The sequence below is a fragment of the Bubalus bubalis genome, chromosome 14 (genome assembly GCF_019923935.1).
Source record: "Bubalus bubalis isolate 160015118507 breed Murrah chromosome 14, NDDB_SH_1, whole genome shotgun sequence".
NCBI classification, from domain to species: Eukaryota; Metazoa; Chordata; class Mammalia; order Artiodactyla; family Bovidae; genus Bubalus; species Bubalus bubalis.
The window spans coordinates 29,520,500-29,543,379 of record NC_059170.1 but is presented as its reverse complement, the minus strand read 5'-3'; the positions used below and the strand labels follow the sequence as shown (position 1 = coordinate 29,543,379).

At 62.2% G+C, this 22,880-nt stretch overlaps 4 protein-coding genes across 11 annotated transcripts; 2 read left to right on the top strand and 2 right to left on the bottom strand.

Moving 5' to 3' along the window:
- Positions 1 to 535: 535 nt before the first annotated feature.
- On the bottom strand, positions 536 to 4,637 carry FNDC11 (fibronectin type III domain containing 11). Of its 3 annotated transcripts, none has more exons than XM_025263853.3 (2): positions 4,512 to 4,637; positions 536 to 1,582 (listed from the first exon to the last, which is right to left on the bottom strand). In XM_025263853.3, exon 2 carries the CDS (start codon positions 1,577 to 1,579, stop codon positions 578 to 580), a length of 1,002 nt encoding a protein of 333 aa, XP_025119638.1. In that variant the 5' UTR covers positions 1,580 to 1,582; positions 4,512 to 4,637; the 3' UTR covers positions 536 to 577. The 3 variants fall into 3 exon arrangements, with proteins under 3 accessions (XP_025119638.1, XP_025119637.1, XP_006040764.1); XM_025263852.3 differs by lacking the exon at positions 4,512 to 4,637 and adding an exon at positions 3,733 to 3,897; XM_006040702.4 differs by lacking the exon at positions 4,512 to 4,637 and adding an exon at positions 3,068 to 3,715.
- Positions 3,977 to 12,025, top strand: SRMS (src-related kinase lacking C-terminal regulatory tyrosine and N-terminal myristylation sites). Of its 4 annotated transcripts, none has more exons than XM_025263850.3 (8): positions 3,977 to 4,774; positions 7,269 to 7,390; positions 7,545 to 7,711; positions 8,525 to 8,666; positions 8,750 to 8,908; positions 9,331 to 9,512; positions 9,610 to 9,766; positions 11,119 to 12,025. In XM_025263850.3, the coding sequence occupies exons 1-8, from the start codon at positions 4,413 to 4,415 to the stop codon at positions 11,388 to 11,390; spliced, it is 1,563 nt and encodes a 520-aa protein (XP_025119635.3). In that variant the 5' UTR covers positions 3,977 to 4,412; the 3' UTR covers positions 11,391 to 12,025. The 4 variants fall into 4 exon arrangements, 3 of the variants coding, with proteins under 3 accessions (XP_025119635.3, XP_006040761.3, XP_025119633.3); XM_006040699.4 differs by having other exon boundaries at positions 10,002 to 11,261; XR_006544185.2 differs by having other exon boundaries at positions 9,610 to 10,543; positions 11,119 to 11,255.
- Positions 12,026 to 12,110: 85 nt separating this feature from the next.
- On the top strand, positions 12,111 to 21,237 carry PTK6 (protein tyrosine kinase 6). The gene is made up of 8 exons (XM_006040700.4): positions 12,111 to 13,184; positions 14,869 to 14,990; positions 15,269 to 15,429; positions 15,916 to 16,069; positions 16,684 to 16,845; positions 17,877 to 18,058; positions 18,783 to 18,936; positions 19,123 to 21,237. Exons 1-8 carry the CDS (start codon positions 12,955 to 12,957, stop codon positions 19,308 to 19,310), a joined length of 1,353 nt encoding a protein of 450 aa, XP_006040762.1. The 5' UTR covers positions 12,111 to 12,954; the 3' UTR covers positions 19,311 to 21,237.
- Positions 21,000 to 22,647, bottom strand: PPDPF (pancreatic progenitor cell differentiation and proliferation factor). 3 transcript variants are annotated; one of them, XM_006040701.4, is made up of 5 exons: positions 22,490 to 22,647; positions 21,943 to 22,023; positions 21,651 to 21,728; positions 21,473 to 21,569; positions 21,000 to 21,397 (listed from the first exon to the last, which is right to left on the bottom strand). In XM_006040701.4, the coding sequence occupies exons 2-5, from the start codon at positions 21,995 to 21,997 to the stop codon at positions 21,280 to 21,282; spliced, it is 348 nt and encodes a 115-aa protein (XP_006040763.1). In that variant the 5' UTR covers positions 21,998 to 22,023; positions 22,490 to 22,647; the 3' UTR covers positions 21,000 to 21,279. The 3 variants fall into 3 exon arrangements, with proteins under 3 accessions (XP_006040763.1, XP_045018619.1, XP_025119639.1); XM_045162684.1 differs by lacking the exon at positions 22,490 to 22,647 and adding an exon at positions 22,428 to 22,446; XM_025263854.3 differs by lacking the exon at positions 22,490 to 22,647 and adding an exon at positions 22,172 to 22,412.
- Between the last annotated feature and the right edge of the window lie 233 nt (positions 22,648 to 22,880).

The following is a 22,880-nucleotide window of genomic DNA, read 5'->3' as shown; positions in this document are numbered from 1 at the left end:
AAGGATGGGGCTCCAGATGAACTTCAGCTTCTTTTGGGGAGAAGATAATACTTTTATTTTCATTAAAAACAAAATAAAATGTGCTCTTGGCCTTGGGCCCCCTGGCCTTGACAGGCGAGATAGTAATGGGGCCATGACTGCCTCCAATGAGATTTGGGCAGGACATGGGGGTAACCACCCTTCTTGGGGAACCCCAGCCTAGGAGGCAAGAAAGGTGGCCAGAGCCTGTGCCCAGGTCACATGGCTGCTCACTGTGATGGGAAGGAGCTGGGGGCACGTGGGAGGGGCTGGGGCGGAGGTGCCAGAGCCTTGGAGCTGTTCTCACCACTGATGGTGGCAGCCACGTGCCAGGCAAGCTGAGGCTTCTTGTTACAGGGGTCAGTGTCCTGCAAAGGCCAGCCTGGGGCTCCCCGCCGGAAAAGAGAGGAGCTGGAGGGGGCGGGACTCATGGGTGGACTGTGCTGAGTCAGGAAAAAACACTTGTGGCTGCCGCCGCTTCTAAAACATAAGTAAGTCTGTTTCTTTATTGTGTATGTGTGTTTATACTCCTCTTTATTAGTGGATAAATACTAGAAAATCATCTCTCGGAAGGTGTGGTCAGGGACAGGCCCAGCTTGCCCAGCCTACTCGGGGCGAGCCCTTCGGGGGGCCCTGGCCGGGTGTGCAGGGTGAGGCTGTCCCTCCAGGGCTCATACACCAGAGTGTAGCTCTCCGCCCTCTTGACAGTGAACTTGTAGGCACGGTTGGGCAACAGGTTTCGGATGTCAAAGGTGCAGGCGGCCACGGGGATAATGCCACACTGCATGCACTCCTGCTGTGTCCGTGGGTCCAGCAGCTTGTAGCGCAGCTCAAACTGCTCCGGCACAGCCTGCTGGATGGTGACAAACCAGCGCAGGCTGACCCAGTCCTGGTGGGCCACCGACTCCTTGCGGTCAAACACGACGGGCATCTTGGTGCTCAGCATGAGCCGGATGTGGGGAATCTTGGTGGCGCCAATGTCAGACACTAGGCGGTGCTTGACGTGTAGGCGCCCCGGCACCATCATGGCCAGGAAGCTGTCCATGACAGCCGACAGGTCCGCCAGGCGCTGCTCCACGAGCCCCCAGCCTGCCAGGAAGGGCCGAGGGTCTGGCGACTCGAGCAGGGCATCCAGCTCGGAGCGGCCGTGGTCCAGCTGCTCCAGCAGGTCCCCAAGCAGCAGGAGCTGGATCTTGGTCTGGGCGGCGCCCACCTTCTTCATGCGCTGGAACTTCCAGGGGTCAATGAGCTGGAACATGGTGGTGGGCAGCACCAGTGGGTTCTGGTCGCCCAGAGCCAGGTGCTTGGGGAGGATCTCGATGTAGTAGGAGCACTTCTTAAGGAGCTCCATGCGGGCGTGATGGCGCTTGAGCAGGTGGGGGCTCAGGTCTGAGGTCAGGAACTCTTGCAGAGCGTTGCGGCGCTCCACATAGGTTCGCCAAGCCTCGGGCTCCAGCAGCTGCCCATCCTCGGCCTCCTCCACCTCCTCCTGGTCCAGGAAGGACTGGGGACTGTCCAGCTTCATTTTGTCCAGGCCCAGGCCTGTCACCTGGAAGTTCATGGTCTAGGAGCAGGGAGCAGAGGGCAGGGCGTGAACAGAATGCTCAGACTGGCCTCTGCCGCCCACCCGGGGCCCACTCAGGGCAGTGTTTGTGTGGTGTGACTTCAGTCCCACTGGCCCCCATGCTGGGCTTTCTGGCCTCCAGGGGTGGGGGTGGGAGCAGGAGGAGGCTCGTGAGGAGGGCTCCTCTCTCTGGACAGAGGCTGCTTGGAGGACCAGGTGGGCAGGCTGCAGATCTGGATAAAAGTGGACATTGTAGGGCTGACACTCTACTGATGGTCTTTTGTGATGATACAGGGACAGGGGCATTGGGCCTGTGCTTTGGAAAGTCCAGCCACTGCCTAGCTCAGATGGGGCTACACCGCTCCCCTGGAGCTGTCGACAGGATTCAGAGTGATCCTGTCTGAGCGTCACCAAACCCCAGCTGGGGACCCCACTGTCCTGCAGACCGTCCACACCCCACTGCAGGTGCAGAGCAGAGGCCCAGGGCCAGCCCAGAAGGCAAGGTGGCCTCAGCCCTGAGGACCAATCATGCCAGTTCCTCGTTATCGAGCCCTGCTGTATCCTGGGGCCTCAGGATGTTCCTGAGCCCATAAGAAAAGCCCCTGAACAGTCCCCCTGCTCACAGATGGGGTGCCTGAGCCCAGAACACTTGGTAGCTTGCTCTTAATCCAGGCTTTGAGCCCACTGTAGACCCCAGAGTCTATCTCCTTCTGCACCCCTCCTCCACCCAGGTTTCCCTCTGTAGGAGGGTCCAGTGCGCCCCAGAGCTGGGCATAGCTGCGCTCCCAGGCCTGGCAGGTCCTGACTACAAGGCTGGGGCTCCTTGGAGAAAGGGGGTCAGCATTCCTGGCTGCTGCCCCAGGTCCCAGCCACCCCCAAGGACAGCGAGACAGACCCCATGGTTTCACTGGGAGGTCTGAGGTTGTGCAGCACCCAGAAAGTTGGATGAGTTACAAACGGGAGCTGAGAGGCTGTGTGAGAGGCCCAAGGGGCAGAGTGAGGTTGGGACCCAAGTCGGTCTCCCTCCCCAGATGCCAGGACTTGACCTTCCTGGGACGGAGGCGGCAGACCCAACCCTGGGCACAGCAGCACCAGTGTCTGGGCTGAGGTGCAACAGACCAGGACCAGGATTGCTGGCCTGCGTCCTTTCAGTGGCCCAGTAGCCCAAGGCTGGGACAGATTCAAGCCGCCTCTGGAGGGAGCTTTAGCTCCAGGTAGGGCTACAGGTCAGAGGTGCTTCCAGACGGCCCCAGTTTCTCCGCTGAAAAAGCCAGGAGGGGTTGCTGGTAAACTCAGGAAAGAAGCGGCCTGCCCTGGCCCGCTAACCCAGACCTACACTCTCCTCCGCCTCCGGGACCCCCTACACTCCCCTGGCCTTGGGCCCACTTCCCCTCAACCGACCCCCACCCGCCTCCGCCTGCCCACCTCCGCCACACTCCCCTCGTCCTTCACCCCCCTCGCCCGCCTCCCGGCGCGCCCACTTGCCTGCCTCCCGGAGCAGCGCTGCCTACTGTGCACGGAACCGGGGGCGCCTAACCTCGCACCGCGGCGTTCCTCGGGTTGCCATGGGGACCGCGGGTCTTTGTGACGCTCCGCCCAGAGGGCGGGGTGGGCAGAGAGCCCAAAGTGTGGGGATCGGGCCCCCTCGACTCGGGAAGATTGCCAGGGCGCGTTCCCGGTAGCGACCCGGAAGCCTCCTGAAGTCAAGGGAGGGCCCTTACCTCCACCCCCTTGCAGGTCAATGGTGGGTACCTTCCAGCATAGGATGTCTGTCTCTGAATTCCCCTCCCCCGGCAAAGACTCCCTTCCCACAGTGCCCCTCCCCCACCCCTCCTGGTGACCTCACTCATGGGAGGCGGCTTTGCCGGGCTAAGCGCCCATCACCGTGTGGGGGGTGGGGGGTGCCCTGGGCGCTTAGTCTGTAAGTTGTAGCTGTTGTTATGTCGTTATTTAGGGGTCTGAGAAGCAAGAGATGAATTATTTGGAAAGGGGATGCTGTCTCAAAGTTGAGGGAGAGGCGGGGAGCTGGAAAGTGGAGAAGGGAATGAAAAGCAGTGAGAGAAAGACCGTCCACCCGTGCGGCCCACCCACAGAGAGTGTGGGGGACAGAGCAGTCTACCCTCCTCTTCTGGGTCAGGCAGGTCCCTCACCTCTGCCATCTCTGACTTCATCCGTTTTTTTTTGTTTTTGTTTTTTTTTTTTAATTTCTCGTTCTCAGCTATTTTCTTAAAATTAAACTTTCAATTTTGAGATTCAGCTGCAAGAAATAACACAGAGATCCCAAGTATCCTCTGCCCGTTTCCTGAGGGGACCAACTTGCAGAACTGTCCTACAAGATCACACCACGAGAGTGACCTTGACCGTCAAAATGCAGACTGCCCCTTCTCCACAGGGACCTCCCCCCGGCTTCACCTTTCACAGCCCACGAGACCCCGCCCACCACGCCCCACCGAGACCCCACCCACAACGGCCCCACTCCTGAGGCCCCGCCCATCACGGCCCCACTTCGGGACCCCGCCCCATAGTCCCGCCCTGACGCCTGTCCCGGGATTGGGCCCGCCCCACCTTCACGAGACTTGGAGCAGTTGGGGACCAGTCCTGCCGGTGAGACAACCTAGAGGTCGACAAGAGCAACGGCTGTCGTGTGGCCGGCGCTGGAGGGCCACCCAGCGCTGCTCTGAGCACCGCAGGGAGCTGGTGGGGGCCTCTGGAGCGTCTGTCCCCCCCAACCCCGCCCCAGCGCTCGCCGTCCCACCGCCCCTCCAGTGTCTCCCCTTCGGGGTCCCGGAGCTCCGCCGCTGCGCCCCCACCGCCCTCTGCAGAACCCGGCATGGAGCCCTTTCTCAGGAAGAGGCTGGCCTTCCTGTCCTTTTTCTGGGACAAGATCTGGCCGGCCGGGGCACCGCGGTTCCCAGACCCCGACGCTGACCTGGAGCTGGAGCCCGCCGCAGAGGAGCCCAGTACCGCGGAGCCTTGCAGCCCCCCGGCGCCCGCGCAGCTCTTCAGGGCTCTGTGCGACTTCACGGCGCGGCGCGCGGAGGAGCTGAGCGTCAGCCGCGGGGACAGGCTCCACGCCCTCAGGGAGGAGGGCGGCTGCATTCTGGCCCGCAAGCTCTCGGGCTGGCCCTGCACTGGCCTGGTGCCCATCACCTACGTGGCCAAGGTGGCCCCTGAGACGCTCTCAGACCAGCCGTGAGTACCGCCTGCTCTAGGGAGTCAGTAATAAATGCAGGGTAGTTTGAGGCCTGCACATCCAGCATCACTCCTCAGGCCCCACCATCCAGAGGTGAGCAAGTTCCGCATGTGTGGTACCAGGATGGTGTGCAAGATGGGCGCCTGATTCCGCTAGGAGAGGAAGGGGCAGGGACTCTGGTGGCAGTGGTTAGGTGGGCCCGCGAGCCGGCTGGACGGTGTGTGCATACTGCACCCGCCACGCCTGCCTGCTGGCACACGGGGATTCAGACCTGGTGTCCAGCAGTGTTTGCTCAGTGGTCATTGTTTGGGGGCAGGGGGCTGAGGACTAGGATGCAGTGAGGTGGTGAGGACATGGGTGAGCAGAGAGGCCGTTCTTGTGCTGTGAGGGGTGAGATAGTGACCTCAGTGTGGAAGGGGTGATAAGCTGGGTCAGACCTGTGCCTTTGTCCACCCCCTCACCTGTGCACATTCACCTGGCCTCCTCCTGCTCTGGGCCAGGCATGGGGCAGACACGGTCTTTGGGATTGCTCCCAAAGAGGCTCGTTTGGGGGGTGGGTACAGATGGGAGAGCCCACCCATTCCCTTGAGTGCCTGAGGCCCCTAGGGCCAGGGCAGTCCACAGGTGGGCAGTGGCTGGCATGGACCCTTGGCTGTTTGCATGCCAGTTGTGTGGTCATGGCAGGGAGCAGAGGCTGGGTACTCTCCCAGAAGGCTCCTCAGAGCAAACACTGCTGGACATCAGGTCTGAATCCCCATGTGCCAGCAGGCAGGTGTGGCGGGTGCAGTATGCACACACCATCCAGCATGCACACACTGTCCAGCCGACTCGTGGCCCCACCTAACCACTCCCACCAGAGTCCCTGCCCATTCCTCTCCCTGACCTCTTGGCCCAGGCTCAGGGTCCACAGGACACAGTGTGTGCTGGTGCCGGGCAGGGCCCCACCACGTGGCTATGGACAGTGTACATGGGCCTTTGACCCAAACCCTGGGCATGGCCCCTACCTGTCTTTCCTCTGAATGTCTTGGCCATTGTCATCCCTACCTGCTAGAAGGAGGGGGCGCCTGGGGAACCCTTGGGGCAGAGGCACCTCTTCCCAGTCCTGGTGCCACAGAGGTGACATGCCGGCTGAGAAAGGCTAGAAACTGGCTGGTGAACAGGGCTAGCAAAGGGAGGCTGCCCAGACCTCGCCCTGACATGGGCCCCAGGTCTGCACCCGGCTTGATCTTTGCAGACCAGCAGCAGGTCTCATGTCACTCAAGCTACCTTTGGCATCCTGGGGACCCCTGGGGCACCCACCATCTCCTGGAGATGTACATCTGGGGGAAAGCCTGAGTCACAATAAGGGGGAAAGCCTGAGTCACAGGAAGGTGCCTTCGGAGGGGACTCCAGCCCCACCCCCCAGCCATTCTGATGGGAAGGGGGCCCACAGTCCCTCCAGGTGGAGGACAGACCGGGTCAACAGCTCCTGGAGGTGGGCAGGGTCCGGGGGAGGGGAAGGGCTGCTTGGAGGAGTAGCTAATGACTGTTTGTCTGGGCTGCAGATGAAAGGGCTGCCACACTTGCTGTGTCATTACCCTCAGACACCTGGCTGCCTGTCCCCCGGGCCAGCCAGGCAGGAGGAGACCCTTCAACTTTACAAGATGCTAGGACACCCCAGGCTTATCTCACCTACTGCTCTGCAACCAGGGCCTAGAGTCCAAGAACATATCAGAAGTCTGGATGTACATGGGGGTTCAGCCCTGCCCCCCAGGCCCTGATGTGGGTCCAGGGGCTGGGGAGGTGGAAGCGCTGCTGACCTGGGACTGTCCTCTGTAGCCCCTCCCCACATGAGAGTCTCTCCTGGGTAGAGGGTCCCCGAGGCAGGGGCTGGCTGCAGGAGGCCCTCGGTGGATGGAGCCCGCAGACGCCTGGGGCTGGGCCTCCTGCTTCTGAATCAGTGTGTCTCTGGCTTGCTGTCCACCCAGGGCCTGTCTAGGGGAACCACGTCCACAGGTCCCTGACCCTTCTCCAGATGTCCACTGATTTTACCTCCTAACAAACCTCTGCCCCTCCCACCATCACCCTACCCCACCCTGTCCTGCCTCAGCCTCAGCCCAGCCCCACTGCTCACTCCGGCCATGTTGTTTGCTAGCCCCCTCCCCATAGAGCCCCAGAGTAGGCACAGATGTCTATCTGTGCCAGGGTAGGCCTGTCTCTGCCCCTGTTCTTCCAGGCCCCATTCTCACCCCAGACTCCAGCAGCAGCCCCTCCCAGGTTGTCTATCCGGTCCTTTGTTTGGGGACCCCCACCTTGTGCCCAGTCCCCAAGGACTCCAGAGACTGGGCCCTGGGGCTGGGGCATGTGCAGACCCTGGACTGGGTCCCCAGTATCAGGCACCAGGTTCCTCTCTTTACCTCCTGCATGGAGTGGGCATCTGGGGCCCGACCCATGGGAGTCATGGGTGTCTCAGGGCTGGGCCAGTATGAAGACTGCTGTGTCCGCCCTTTGCAGCTGGTACTTCAGTGACATCAGCCGAACCCAGGCCCAGCAGCTGCTCCTGTCCCCCCCCAATGCGCCGGGGGCCTTCCTCGTCCGGCCCAGTGAGAGCAGCCATGGGGACTTCTCACTGTCAGGTACCACGGTGCCCTTGACCTCAGGGTGGTGGCGTCCCCAGGCAGTGCCAGCCCCCAGCTCACTTTGGGTCCAATGGTATGGGTCACCTGGTTGAGATGGTGGGAGGGTCAGGGCTGCAGCCAAGATGGGGTCTCCATCTCTGTGCCCTCCCAGTCCGGGCCCAGACCAAAGTCTGCCACTACCGCATCTCCATGGCGGCCGACGGCAGCCTCTACCTGCAGAAGGACCGGCTCTTCCCCAGTCTAGATGAGCTGCTAGCATATTACAAGGCCAACTGGAAGCTGATCCAGAGCCCACTGCTGCAGCCCTGCACAGCCCAGGTGGGCCCATCCCTTCCCCTTCTGTGCATGCCCCAGGTGGGCCCATCGCCCCCTGCCCTGCCCGCCCCAGCTGTGCCTGTCCCCCCCTGCCCTGCCCACCCTAGGTGGGCCCATCCCCACCTGTTCCGCCAGGCTGCCCCTTGCCAGGCCCGTGACATTACTCAGCATGTGTCCAGCTGGCTTAGCCCAACCCTGGCTGAAGCTCCCTGTGACTCCTCTGCACTCTGGCTGTGACCCTGCCCTGGTCGCAGGGTAGGGTCTGCTCTCACAGGTTCATCCCTATGGGATTCTCTTCTCTGAGGGAGGAGGGGAATGAGGCCTGTGAGATGCCCTCCCTCCCTGCCCAGCTCTGCCATGGAGCAACCAGGAGGGTGGGGGGGAGGCAAGTTGGGGAAGGTGTCCTGGATGGCACCCACAGCCGCCCCAGGCCAGCGTGGAGGCCGTGGGAAGAGATGCCTGTCGGGACGGCCACACCTGTGCTGGAGCCATGGTATCTGTGATGGTCCCAGTCAAGCAGTCCTGCCAGGGGCCGAGCAGCCATCTGGTTCCTCTGGTCTCTTAATGACAGCCTGGATGGGACAGTAATGAGTGTGGATGGATGCCTGCACCGGCAAAGGTGCCACTTAGGTCCGGAAGCAATTAGGGCTAGGCTTCCAGAGGTCAGCACCTAGGCCCCTGGCCCTGAGCAGGGTCAGAGGCGAGTGTGTGCTGGGGTACAGGGGCAGAGAGCTGGAGGCCCGGGGCCCCAGGAGAAGCTGTGCATTCTGCCCAGGGAACCACAGGCAGAGGCCCTGAGTGCTCCCACCCCTGCAGAAGTCCCTTGAGCAGGATGAGTGGGAGCGGCCCCACTCGGAGTTCACCCTGCGGAGGAAGCTGGGCGAAGGCTACTTCGGGGAGGTGTGGGAAGGCCTGTGGCTGGGCTCCATGCCCGTGGCAGTCAAGGTCATCAGACCAGGTGGGTGGGACCCCGGACCCCAGGGCGGTAGCAGTGGGCGGCGGTGGTTATGGCAGGTCCTGGAATGCTGCCCTGTCCCGCAGGCGACGTGAAGCTCGCCGACCTGGCCCAGGAGATACAAACGCTTAAGAGCCTGCGGCATGAGCGCCTCATCCGGCTTCACGCGGTGTGCTCGGCGGGCGAGCCCGTGTACATCGTCACGGAGCTCATGCGCAAGGGCAGCCTGCAGGCCTTCCTTGGCAGTGAGTGTCGAGGTGGGGATGGGGATGCCCTCGCCCTTCCTGATGGTCCTCCAGGCCTTTTTACTGAATGCTGATTGTCCAAGGCCCAGATGGCCAGGGAGGGCTCTGGCCACAAGTGAGGTTGGGCGGGGTCTGGACACTGCAGTTCCAGGTGGGGCCCCTCTGGGTCACTAATCCTACACTAGGTCACTAGTTCTGGCATGGACCCCACCAGACCCCGGGTGCGCCCCTCCCCCACTTTGGTCTGTTTCTGTTCCTGGTTGGGAACCAGGGCCAGGCTGACACAGAACCACAACACAGTGCCCCCCTGCGGCCTTGGCAGGCAGTGCTGTCCTCACCTGACTTAGAGCTGGGAACCCCGAGGCGCGGAGGGCAGTGACTAGGGCAGACGCCTGCCGCCTGACTGTCGGCCCTGCCTGCAGGCCTCGAAGGCCAGGCCCTGAGCCCGCCCTTCCTGCTGACCTTTGCCTGTCAGGTGGCCGAGGGCATGAGCTACCTGGAGGAGCAGCGCATCGTGCATAGGGACCTGGCTGCCAGGAACGTGCTCGTGGGCGACGACCTGGCCTGCAAGGTGGCCGACTTTGGCCTGGCCCGGCTGCTCAAGGTCAGCGTGGGCTCCGGCCACGGGCTGCTGGGCGACTCAGGGGCTGGCGGGGAGGCTGCCTCTCCACCCATTGCACCACTGGTCTCCCCTTGCCCAGGATGACATCTACTCCCCGCGCAGCGGCTCTAAGATCCCCGTCAAGTGGACAGCGCCTGAGGCAGCCAGCTATTGCGTGTACTCACCCAAGTCTGATGTCTGGTCCTTCGGGGTCCTGCTCTACGAGGTCTTCACGTATGGCCGGTGTCCCTACGAAGGTGGGCCTCCTGGCAGCACAAGGCAGGAGGCAAGGGTAGTCCAAGGAAGGAAGCGTGGGAGCCAGCCTGGAGGAGGAGGCACCCCCTGCCCAGGGATTGCTGAGCCTGGAAGGGGTACCAGGCCTGGAGGCTGCCTGCTTGGCGGGGTCTGCCCAGGGCTGGAGGTGGGCTCCAGAGTGACTCCCAGGCCAAGGGAGGAAGCACCTGCCCAGCGTCTCTTCTTGCCCCTCCCCAGGGATGAGCAACCACGAGACTCTACAGCAGATCTCACGGGGGTACCGGCTCCCGCGCCCGGCTGCCTGTCCAGCTGAGGTCTATGCGCTCATGCTGGGGTGCTGGAGGCGCTGCCCGGAAGAGCGGCCAGACTTCACCACACTGCGGGAGAAGCTGGGTGCCACGAGCAGGCGCCACCGCCCCGCCCTCACATGACCCGGGCTCCTGCCCAGGGACCCCTCTCATGGGACAGTGTTTGCCAACAATACCTGCTGCCCAGAACTGGTGCCAGCCCACAGGGCCTCTGGCTGTGGGCCTCACACCCTGACACGTGCTGACACACAAAGCTTGTGCATATGAGGCAGACACATGCGGACACCCGCTCAGACAGGAGAGGGACTGGCATCCTCCAGCAGCATGACCAGTGTTCCCCAGAGAGGGAGGATCTCAGCAGAGAAGCCCAGACAGAGCCCACATTCGCCCTGACCTCAGGAATACACTGGGCAGAGAGGCCTCCTGCCCGTGCCTGCCTCATCGAGCCCCCTCGCACAGTCAGGAGCCTCGGTGGGTTGCTGTGGCTTTCTTGCAGCTGCCGGTGCTAGGGCTTTGGCAGGCCCAGGGCACTGGCCCCACATGACACAGACTGGCATAGCCACTCCCTCTTGTGGTCCACCTGGCCCTGAGCCCTTAACCAGAACAGGACCTGGGGCTGATGGCTCAGCCCTCCATCTGATGGATTGTGCCCGAGGAAGAGCTGGCCCTCATGTGCCCACCTCTACCCCAGGGCATCTTGGCGCCCACATCCGGGGATTCAGAGGCAGCACACCCCCTGGGCTGTGGGCAGGAACAGGATGGCGGGGGAGGCTGCAGAGGCCAGGTGAAGAGCCTTTCCCATGCCCCTGGGGCTGGAGCAGAGAGAGAGGGAGAGAGGGGGTTGTCAGGCCACAGGAAGCTCAGACTGGTGACTAGGTGACTGGGTGACGCTCTGGGCGGTTCTCTGTGGGTGGGACAAAGGTCAGGGAGGCATCATGCCTCAGAGCTGGGGTCCTGGGTGCTGGCTGACTGTGCAGGGTCGGGGGGGGCCGACGTTGATGCTCTGGCGTCTGGGCACCTGGTGACCACTGGCCCTCCTGTGACAGGAAGCAGCCAGTTGCCAGGTGCAACTGCTGCCCCGGAGCTGATCTCAAGCACAGCTTCATCACAGGACGTGCACTGTTGGCTTCACCTCACCCTGCCGGCTCCAGTCCCACGAGATGGACATGGACAGGGACTGGGCAGGTGGGGTCCACCCTCACGGTTCCCGACTCTCATCCTGGGATCCCCAGGCTGGCAGCTGTGCTCCAGAGGCCTGTGGGACAGAAGGGGCAGAGGCATCACAGGGCGGGAAGCTGGGACCCTAGGGTGCAGATAAGTGACCCTCCCGCCCCAGGGGCAGCTCAGATGCTCAGAAAAACAGTCTGTGCAGGGTTGGAGAAATTGGGGCAGGGGACTTCCCAGAGGGGAGGGGAGGGGGCCCTGGGGAGGGTGAGGGACCCCTTGGGCAGAGAGGGGAAATGAGAACAGGTCACTTCAGGGCCCCAATCACCTTGGTTGTGGGTCAGAGCCTGAGACATGGTCCCCAGCATCCCCCCGCCGCCCCCCGCCCCCCCCCCCACGCCAACCAGGCAGATGGGGGAGGGGGCAGGAGGGTTTGGTCTGAGCCTTTGGGGACACCAGGCAGCTGGGCCTCAGCTCTGCCCTGGCCTTCAGCCCCTAACCCCTCTCTAACCTGTCCTGGGAGAGCTGGAGGGCCCGAGGGTGAGGGCCGGGCTCCTCTGGCTCAGGTGGTTCCCAGGCCAAGAAGCCTGTGGGGCTCGGGCTCCAGCCGCGTTGAAGGACTCACCCTCTTTGTTTCCTGGGGTGTGTGGGAACTGGGGCTGGCAGGCGTCCTGGGCGGGGAGGAGCATGCTGGGTGGGGCGACAGGAAAGGCAGGTGTGTGTGGGGGTCACTGGCGCTTCCTGGGGGCGCATCATCAGCACAAGCTAAACAGGTTTGACACTGATGCCCTAGCGAGGGCCCGGGCCTCAGCCTCAGATTCCTCCCATTTGCTGGTGTGATGGGCAGAACTGGAGGCCCTCTGGACACGGCTCAGTGGCGGGGCCCAAGGCCAAGGGGGTCAGAGAGTTCTGGCCAACGGTGAGGGGGTAGGTGTGCAGGGTTGAGGGCTTTGGAACTTCTTACCGCCCAGCTGTCTGTCCGTCCCCTCTGGGTCCTCCTTGGTCAGAACCAAGCAGGCTTGTTCTTGATCTCAGAGAGGCAGATGGTGCCTAGTCTCTTCTCAATAAAAGGGAAAATGCCCACAAGCAGGATGAGTGTGTGAATCCCTGCTCATTGTCCTCATAGCCCTCCCATTGGGTAGAGTCCCTGGCACCCCAGCCTCCGGCTGGGGAGGAGGTGCCTGGGCCTCGGGGGAGCTCCTCCGGGGGTGGGCAGAGAAGCAGCCCTGGGCTTCTGGTGGGGACCCTACTAGGAACTGGTCGTCCTGGGATCCGGGCTCAGCCACAACAGTCCGGGAGGATTGGGGGAGGGCGTGCCTTGTCCCGCCCCTCCAGCTCCAAGTCCCACGCCTCCTGCCTGATCAGTGACTCCCCTCTCCCCTCTCCTGGCACTTAGGTCTGGCCATGTGGCCAGTGGCACCTGTGACCACTTGGTGGGCAGCTTTCTCGGCAGGTGTTAACTGATCAGTTAGTGCCCAGACTGACCTGGCCCAGGGGGTGGCCCCCAGGGCGGAGCCTAGGGTGCCTGAGAAGGCCCAAGAGGGGTTGTCCCTGGTGGCACAGGTGTGGCTGGCACGGCTGCCTCATTACAGGGAAATGGGTGGTGGCTCAGTGGGGCAGGGACGGACTGCTGGGGACAGCCCTGCCCACATGCTGCTCCCAGCTGGACCGGAGAAGGTGGCAAGGCCGGACGGCCCAGTTTTGCTGCTGCACCAGCCATGGGGTCCGAGGGCCAGGCTCCCCTGGGCCCCAAGTACATGGGCCTCTGGGACTTTGAGGCTCGGACTGCTGAGGAGCTGAGCTTCCAGGCAGGGGACCTCTTCTACGTGGCCAGAAAGGAGGAGGAGTGGTGGTGGGCCGTGCGGCTGGATGGGGCAGGCCGGGCCCTGGCTGAGGGCTACGTGCCCTACAACTACCTGGCTGAGAAGGAGACTGTGGAGTCGGAGCCGTGAGTGTCCCTGTGGCCCTGGTGGGTCACTCCAAGGCACCCCCATCCCTGGGCTATGCAGCCCCTCATGAGCTTGGGACAGGGGTGTGTGGGGACAGAGCTCTGTGCCTCTGTGGCTGGGCTCTGGGTGTAGGCAGGCGCCCAGGGCTGCCACAGACTGGGAACCCATGGCTCCATCTCCCTACCCCTGTCCCCCTGCGAGGCCAGGCCTACCATCCTGGTCTTGGGATTCCTGGCTGGGCATCTGTGTGTGACTTCTGGGGAGAGGGTCCTGAGGCTGTGGCCCCTCCCTGGGCTTCCCCATGGTCAGTGCACAGTGTTGGACCCAGAGAGGGCAGAGTCTGGGCCTTCTGGGGAGTGAAGCTTTCCTCCCCTTCCAAATACCCAAAACCAGACATGTGGCCTCATCAGAGGGAGTGGGAAGGCTGTTGCGACAGGCCAGCTGGGGTGTGGGCCACAGACACGCTTCCTATGCCAGCATGACTGCCTGTCACTGGCAAGGTAGCTCCAGGAGGTGACGACAGTCCTGAGGGGCTGCCCAGGAATCTTGGGCCACAGGAGCAGCCTGGCCTGGGTATGCTCACACGACCCGAGGAGGTTCTATGAACTCTGGGTAGGGAGTCCCTGTGTGCCTATGCGCCCCACTGATGGAGTGCCTACTGTGTCCTCCTGGAGGGACACAGCACACACTGGATGGCCTCAGGCAGGGTCAGCATGGCCAGGGCAAAGGCCCTGAGTCCCTGGAAACACAGCACATTTGAGAAGCGGAAGGAGGCAAGGAGGTGGGGTTGGGAGCAAAGGGGAGAGACTCCAGAGGTGCTGGGCAGGTGGGTGGGAATGGGCTGTGAACCCCACAGGGCTCAGTGCGGGGCAGTGGTCCTCTGTGCGGGTGCTCACGTTTCAACAGGGCCTGAGAAGTCGAGGGTGCAAAGGGCAGAGCGGCTGGCAGCAGAGGTTCCCTGGGGAGTCCCACTGGCCCCACCCTGCCCTCCAGAGTCCAGGCTGGTCCCTGCCCTGGCGCTGGGAGTCGGGGTGTGAGAATGGGTGTGTGTGAATGAGAATGGTGCATGTGAATCCTCAGGTCCCAGGGCTTTTGAGCACCGTGTGTCTGTGGCCCCAGGGGGAGAAGGTGCCACAGGGTCACAGGACAGTGTAGCCCAGGAACTTCCCTGGTGGTCCAGTGTTTAAGATGCCGCGCTGCCATTGCAGGGGTGTGGGTTCCATCCCTGGTTGGGGAACTAAGATCCCACATCCTGCATGCTGTCTGGCAAGGCCAAAACAAACAAAAAAAAAACCCCACAAAAAAACCAAACAAGATGAGTCCAAGTGCATGGCTGCAGAGTCACATCTGAAGTTGGGGATGGGTCACTGCACCCACAGGATGGGGGGTTCTATCCCCACAGACGGGATGCCCCAGGCAGAGTGGTGGGGGGCCTTTCCTACTTCTGGATCTCCAGGCCTTTCCTGGTATCCAGAATTGACCACTTGGGACATTTGGGGTTGGCAATGGGCAAAGAAGGGTGCTCTGGGTCAGTGAGTGTCAGAGGGCACCTGTGGGTTTGGGTTGGGACACGAGGAGGCAGAGGGTCAGGTCAGGTGGGGGCTGGGACTCAAGGTAGGGGCCGAGACTTAAGGCGGGGGCACTGGGGGGATCTGTTCTGCTCAGGGTGCCCCCATCCTGCAGGTGGTTCTTCGGCCGAATCTCTCGTTTGGAAGCTCTGCACCGACTGCAGGCCATGGGCAACAAGCAGGGGTCCTTCCTGATCCGCATCAGCGAGAAGCCAGGCGCCGATTACGTCCTCTCGGGTACCCACTTCCTGCCCTCCCCACTTCACAGCCCCCCCACCGACCCCCGGGCCTGACTTCCAGACTTCTGGTCCCTGAACCCTTCGTGCATGTAGAGCTCAGCCCCTCTGGCCTATCCTCTCCCCTACCCTGGGACGTCTAGACCTTGCCCTGGGAGCTCTGACCCTTGGTGGGCGAGGGCCCCAAGGTCTGGGCCCCTGTCCCGAGGTCCTGCTGGGTCCTTACTTTCCCCGTTGGGGCCCCTCTGGGCACCTGTTCATGAGTGCCCCTCTGTCCAGTGCGGGACCAGCAGACTGTGCGCCACTACAAGATCTGGTGGCGGGCCGGCCGGCTGCACCTCAACGAGGCTGTGTCCTTCCCTGGCCTGTCTGAGCTCGTGGATCATCACAAGGTCCAGAGCCTGTCCCACGGCCTGCGGCTGACCTCGCCCTGCAGGAAGGTAGGGGCCCCTGACCCCCATGCCAGACCCTGGCCTCCCCACTGCCCCTTACAGGGATACAAACCCTCCAGTGGAGATGGGCGTGGATCCTTCCTCAACTGCCTGGGGACCCTTGGGGACACTGTCTGGGGACTCTGGCACCCGGGCAGCTGTGGTTGTACAGAGCAGGGCATGGGGGGAGGGTGGGCACTCTCACCCCTGGGCCAGCAAGAGGTCAGCTGAGTTCCTGCCATGTCCTGAGTCTCTCCAGCCATATGCCCTGGCCGGCAGCCAGACAGGACTTTTGTCCTAATTATGGCAATCAGGCCAGTGTCACTGGTTCAGAGCAGATGGAGGGTGGTTTTTGTCTGCCGGACACAGAAGGGGTCAGCCTGGCTGGGGGCAGCCTGTGAGCCCGGCTACATGCTGGACACCAGGACCCTCCCAAGCAGGACGTGGCTGAGGCTGACTTCATGTGGACGGGTGCCCCCGCCCATGTCCCTGCAGCACGAGCCAGAGCCCCTGCCCCACTGTGATGACTGGGAGAGGCCACGGGAGGAGTTCACACTCTGCAGGAAGCTGGGCTCCGGCTACTTCGGGGAGGTCTTTGAAGGGCTCTGGAAGGACAAGGTCCGAGTGGCCATCAAGGTGATCGCCCGAGGTCAGTGGGCCCCAGGCCAGAGACTTCTGCCTCACTTGTGGGGGTCGGGTGGCCCAGCAGCCTTGGGCCCTGACGCCTCGCCCACCACTCAGCACCCTAACCTGGACCATGTGTGGCACCCAGTGCAGCATCTGGGTAGCTTTCTCCTTTCATGCTGCTACCCAAGTGCACTTATCCTGACAGGAAATTTTAAATTCTTAATGTAAATGGAAGAAAAGCCCTTAGAATAAGTAATCACCAGAAATCTGAAAAGTTTCATCTAGACTCTTCTTAGAGGTTCAGATCACCCACTTCAGGAACCAGGGACCCAGGACTGCAAGCGAGCACATTTAGAGGGAGTTCTAGCTCCACATCAGATTGGGCAGGGGTAAACCCCATGGGGGTGTCTGTGGTGCCTGGGGTGTGGGGAGAGTTGCTGGTGGGCATAGTGGACCCCCCATGTGAACAGTGGGGATGAGGCTGTGTCTGACCTGGCATCCTGGCCTGGGAGATGGGGTATCTGGAAGGGTGCCCACATTTCCTGAGCTGCTGCTGGTACGGCTGGGTGGAGGGGCAGGCAGAGGACTCCCAGCTTCTCCAGAGGCCACACCCAGTGAGGCCGCCCACCCCCACAGCCGACCTTCTGCACCAGCACACGTTCCAGTCGGAGATCCAGGCCATGAAGAAGCTGCGGCACAAGCACATCCTGGCCCTGTACGCGGTGGCGTCCGCGGGGGACCCGGTGTACATCGTCACGGAGCTCATGCCCAAGGGGAGCCTGCTGGAGCTGCTGAGGGGTGAGTGGGGGCACCAGAGTGACTTGTGCCAGCTGGAGGGAACGGGAGACGTGCACAGATGTGTACCCCACACCACGCACAGGACAGCCTGGGGTTCTGGGGGCTTCCTCAGCACTTTTCTGCTTACGAAAGGATTTAAAATATCTTGTGATGAATGTACCACTTGTTCATTGTAGGAATTTGAGAAAATACAGATAAGATCAAAGACAAGAAAAGCCCCCCATCACTCCTGCACCCACAGTGAACTGAGGTCTCTTTAGTCAAAGGCTTGGTGTGGCTGCAAACCCCTCCTGCTACTGGGACACACAGCCTAGTCTCACTGCTGTCCTCTCTTCCTGGAAGACACTGTCGCTTCTTCTGGTGTTTGTGAACATGCTTACACAGCCACACACCCGCACACACTCGCATGCCGTGTATCTCACTGACGCACAGACCTCATCATCTCTAACAAGAGCCATCACTTAACACCCATACCAGACAACCGCAGCCAGTGAGTGGAGGCGCCACTGTGTGCAGACGTGGCCTGACTGCAGAGATGCTGCAAAAGGAAGAAGTGTGCACGCAGGATAAACTACACCCAGTATGCATGTGTGTGCATCGGGGGGTCTACTTTAATACAGCAACATTGGGAATACTTTACAGTTGATCATTGCAAGCAGTTTCCCGTATCATTAAATGTTCGTCAGAAATGAAATCCTGATAGTCTGTGGGCCACCACGTGGATGTGCCATGTCCACTTAGGTGCCTGTTGTTGAAATCTTCTGAGGGTTTCATGTAAATAATGCTGGGCCAAACATCTGTGTACATATGTCTGAGTTCTTACTGCTTCAGTGTGGATTCCCAGAAGGAAATTCCAAAGGGTTATGTGCTGACTGTATCAGCCTCTACAAGGCCTGCACTGGCTCCACAGTTCCAATTTGCAATCAGGCCATCTGCCCTTTGCCCCAGCCCCTCCCCTGAGCACACGAGTCTGCAGAGAGGACTTGGCCCTGGCTGGTCCTGTTCACCCTGGCCTCCCCTGGCCTCTGCAGACTCCGACGAGAAAGCCCTGCCCGTTTCGGAGCTGATGGACATTGCAGCACAGGTGGCTGAGGGCATGTGCTACCTGGAATCGCAGAACTACATCCACCGGGACCTGGCTGCCAGGAACATCCTCGTGGGGGAAAACAACATCTGCAAAGTCGGGGACTTCGGGCTGGCCAGGCTCATCAAGGTAGGGGTGGAGCAGGGTGGAGAGCTGAGGGGGCAGGGCACAGGCAAGTGAGGGCACGAGCCACTGGAAGTTCCTGTGGCCTTCACGTTCTCAGGTGAGATATGGGCTATGGAGCCCAAGCTGTCCCTCGACAGGGTTAGGAGGCTCCTGGGAGGGCAGTGCAGGCCCTTGGACAAGTCTAGGAGGACAGCTCTGTGCCCAGAAGCTGCGAACACAGAAGTCCTTGCTGAGCGGGTGGGTGGCAACGGCAGGACAGGGCGCACAGGCAGGGTGTGGGGGAGGCACCTGGCCCAGCAGGCTGGCAACATAAGCACTTCCAGGACTCCCATTAACACACTGAGAAGTTGAGGGAATTCCTTTAGTCATGACACCCAGAGCTAAGTGTCAGCCATTCCTGACTGCTCCTCAAGCAGACCCTGCATTCCCCTAGCTTGGCTGCTAACCTGCTGCCCCAGCCCAAGTCTTCTTAAAGCTCACTCAAAGCTCACTTTCAGGGATTCTCTGCCCCTTGTTCTGGGAGGCTTTCCACTGGTCCTGCGACTGGTTTTCCGGGGCATGGCCTGTGGGTATCCAGGCACGGTCTGCCAGCTCAGCTCCCAGGAAGCCATGACATGGTGTGGGTCCTGACCGCACAGTTTCCCACCACGTGCCAGGCTCCCCTGGCCTGTCCCTGCTGCAGGGGTGGCCCCCAGGGGTGGTTAACCCAGCATGTGTCTAATTGCAGGAGGACATCTATCTCTCCTATGACCACAACATCCCTTACAAGTGGACTGCCCCAGAGGCGCTCTCCCGAGGGCATTACTCCATCAAGTCTGACATCTGGTCCTTCGGGGTTCTCCTCCATGAGATTTTCAGCAGGGGTCAGATGCCCTATCCAGGTACTGGGCCCCAGCATTGCAGACTGTCAGCAGGGAAGTGGGGGGCTGCCTCCTGGTCACACCCCCCTGCACCACTCACTGGGTATCTTCCAGGGCCATCAGCCAGAAGAGGGCGGTAGGAGTACCAGGGGGTGCAGAGGGTACTGGTCTCCTGCCTCCAGAGCATCCTTGTACCACCCACCGTAGGCATGTCCAACCACGAGGCCTTCCTGAGGGTGGAGAGCGGCTACCGCATGCCCCGCCCCCCAGAGTGCCCGCCCACCACACACAAGTTGATGCTCTCCTGCTGGCACAAGGACCCTGAGCAGAGACCCTACTTCAAAGGGCTGTGGGAGAAGCTCTCCAGCTTAACAAGGTACGAGAACCCGCTCTGAGCTCACAGCCTCCCTGCAGATGCCCAGAGGCCAGGCCAGCCCTCGAGTCAGGCAAGGCCTGAGGGACCTCAGATCATGGCTGTGGGCCACCCCGATTCACTGAGGATTTGCTGAAGGTATGGACCACTCCCAGAACCAGCCGGACACTCCTGGGAAGGGGCTCTGGCAGACCTGGGCCTACGCCTTCCCCAGTGCAGCCTGCAGCTGGGGCTGTCCCTTTCCCCGATGCCAGTACCTGCAAAGTGCCAGGCACCCCACAGCCAACGTCTACCCTGGAGGCTCCAGGAGCGAGATCACCCCTCTTTCCTCAGAATGGACCTGTCCCTGGTCCTGACTTGAAGCCCACCAACTAGCAGGACCAGGGTCAAGCCTCCCTGGCCGTGTGGTGGGGACCTAGGCTTTGGCTGCACCCCCTCTACCCCCTGGCCCTGCCTGAGACTCGGACTTGAGGGGGGATGATCCCCCAGTCCTCTGCAGAGATGGGCACTGACACCTGCTCCCCGGGGCCAGTGCTATTCCTGTCCACCTGCCCTGGCAAACACCTGCCCTGGGGTGTCTGGGGGCCTCACCTGGACACTGTGGCCAGGACTGGGTGGGGGTCAAGCTAATCCTTGTGGTGGACCCTCCCGACTCAGCCTTAGCACTGACCACCACCCTTCCGTGGGACCACAGGAGAGCCTGTCCCCCAGCCTGCAACCTGCCTGGACACACAGAGGGCAGGCAGGACAGATGGTGTAGGCTTTGGGGGCTACTAGCCACCCAAATGCCTCAGGATGGACTCATGTGACTTAGAATGGAGTTGGGGAGGGGTGGCCAGAGGATGGGCCCCTCCAGCAGAGCCTGGCCCTTGAAGCAGGGGAGGCCACCCCCTAAGCCTGACTTCACACCAAAGCTCCGTCCACTGCCTCACTGAACTGCCCTCTCCTGACCCCACCTCCCAAACTCTGCTGGCCACTGAATGTGGACACCACCAGCCCACCCCCTCAGGCCTGTCCCAGGGGGCTGGCAGAGGATGAGGACCTCTCCCCCACAACACCACACAGGCCTCCTGAGTCAGACTCTGCCCAAAGCTGGGCTTCCCTGGTGAGAGGGACCCACAGGAGCCTCCCACACTTGCTTCCCCTCTGCCTCAGTGGGGTGCCAGGGGCCTCAGATCCACTCTGGGGATTGGGGGCCCTGTCCAGAGTGTGTCCTACAAGAGAAGAGAGGAGGCAACATCCTTAACAGAAGACATGTGGGAGAAAAGAGGACAAGCAAGTTTGAGGACTGCCTCCTCAAGGTCCTCCAGGGGGCACTGGCATCCTTCTGACCCCAAGGTAGAGACCTCGTGGGCCTCCTATAGCAGCAGCAAGAGGGGCCAAGGGTGGACTCACATAGAGGGCTCTGACCTCAGCAGCTGCCTTGGAAGCTTCCGCTCCAATTCTTGGACTGCCTGCTCTCCCTGATTTCCCGAAATAGCCAGGCACCCCACTCCTTCTCAGATGCAAGGCTCCACACTCACTGGAGCTGTCTGCCCACATGAACCTGGGCCAGACCTCAGAGGAGGCCCCTAGGAGGGGTTCCAGGAAGGCCCAGGGAGCATGGCCAGCTCTCTCATGCCTGGAAATGAGAAGGCTGAGGGGTTAGTGACTTCTCCCTCGGGGGTGGGGGAGCACAAAGGTCTCTCTCTCTCACACAGACACACCAGGCTGCTCACTCCTGGAGTTTATTGTCCACTTGGTGCAAGGCACAGGGTCATGGGGTGTGAGGAAGGCGCGTTCGTGTGGCTCGGATAGCAGAGAGTGGGATTCTCTCAACTTCCTTTTTGGTGTTTTGCTGTTTTGATATTAAAAAGTGAACTGCTTCCCTTGACTGTAGCCTGCTTGGTCTTGGGGAGAGGTGGGGAAGGGAGGGTACAGGGCAAGGGGAGGAAGAGGGCTCTGATGAGCCTAGCGCCTTGAAAGGAAGCCTGGCAGCTGGTGGTGGTCACTCAGGACGGTGGCCTGCAGTTGGTTTTGCCAGGCTGGCCGCTGGGCTGCTGCTTCCCCACAGCTTCCCGAGCCAGGTCACATGTGATCGTGCTGGTGGAGGCCTGGGCAGACTCCGAGCTGGGGGAGAGCAGGAAGTCAGAAGCTGTTTCCACTTGCCCCCGACCCTCCTGGTCCCCAGAAAGGCACACTCACTGCTCTGGGGACTCCAGCACTGTGGCCATGAACGGGAGAGTGGACTTCCCGAAGAAGAAGCTAGCCCACCAGTGTCCCGGGTCTGCTTTGGGGAGACCTAAGAGGAGCAAGGCAAAGTCAGGGTGCTGCTGTCACTCCCTGGGCATAGACCTGGGAACAGAGGGGTCACCGCACTCACCCGGGTGGTGGGGGATGGCTTCCCCGGGGTACTCGGCACTTCCACAGGAGCTGTTACTGGAAGTGGAGCCCAGGCGGCCTGGAGAGAAGAGGCCCGCTCAGCTCCACCGGGCACCGGGCCTCAAGTCCACCCGGCCAAGCACTGGCTTCACGGGCAGCTCAGGCCGGTGTTAAGGGTCCTTAGCAACTCACTCCCCACCCTATACAGGTTCTCAAGCAACTGGAGCTGACCCCACAAGCTCTAGGCGGGGGAGCTCGGGACGGACTGGGGCGCGGGCAAGGGGCTGACTTACGCCGGTAGTAGTCGTGGGTGGCCACGAGCGAGCCGCTGGAGGGGATGGCTGCCATGCTCTTGCTTGCGGGCTGGTGGAAACCTGCGCACGCGGGGGTCGGGGAGCCCCTTCGGTCACTGCTGCCTCCGCAGAAGGGCGCTCCCCACCCGGGCTGAGTCGACCCGCTCGGACCCCAGGCTCAGGTCAGCCCCGTGAGCTTCCGGCAGGGGCGGAGGCCGGGTTTGTTTACCAAGTCGAGGCGGGGATCCGGAACTCTCGGCCCGCCCTCTCCGCGCGGGCGGCTCCAACCAGCCCGAACCGGCCGCGAGGGACAACAAAGGCGCTTTGTGCGCTGGGCCGCCGGCCTGGGGCTCCGGGAAGCGGCCCTACCTGTGGCCGGCGCGCCCCTAACTCCGTGCCCCGGGTCCTATCCGTCGCCCCCTGCCCACCCGCGTCCTTCCGACTTCCCGGTCGCCCGGCGGTCAGCCCCGCCAGCCGTCGCGCACCGGCCGCCCCCTGCCGCCCATTCGGGCCGCTCGACTTCATCCACGCGCCGCCCGGGCCCCACCTCGGCGGCGACCCCTCGAGGGCCTCGGCGTGAGATCACGGACGGTGAGCACGGGGGCGCTAGGCCACAGAGCCCATCTGCATAAGAAAAAGCGGGACGCCACTCCACAAACTAGACGCGAGGGCGCGCACGCGCGGACGCGTCCCCCTTATAAGGCGGTACAGCCCCGCTCTCGGCCCCGCCCCAGCCTCGGCGAGACCCCGCCCCGATATCGGCCCCGCCCCAGCCCGGCGAGACTCCGCCCCGATATCGGCCCCGCCCCAGCTAGGCTCCGGTCCCGCCCCAGCTGGGCTCCGGTCCCGCCCCGCCTAATTGGCTGCGAGGCCAACTAGGCCCCGCCCCAAGCTCAGCTTGGCCCCGCCCCGCCCCCGTGGCGTGGCCCTCGCTCGTC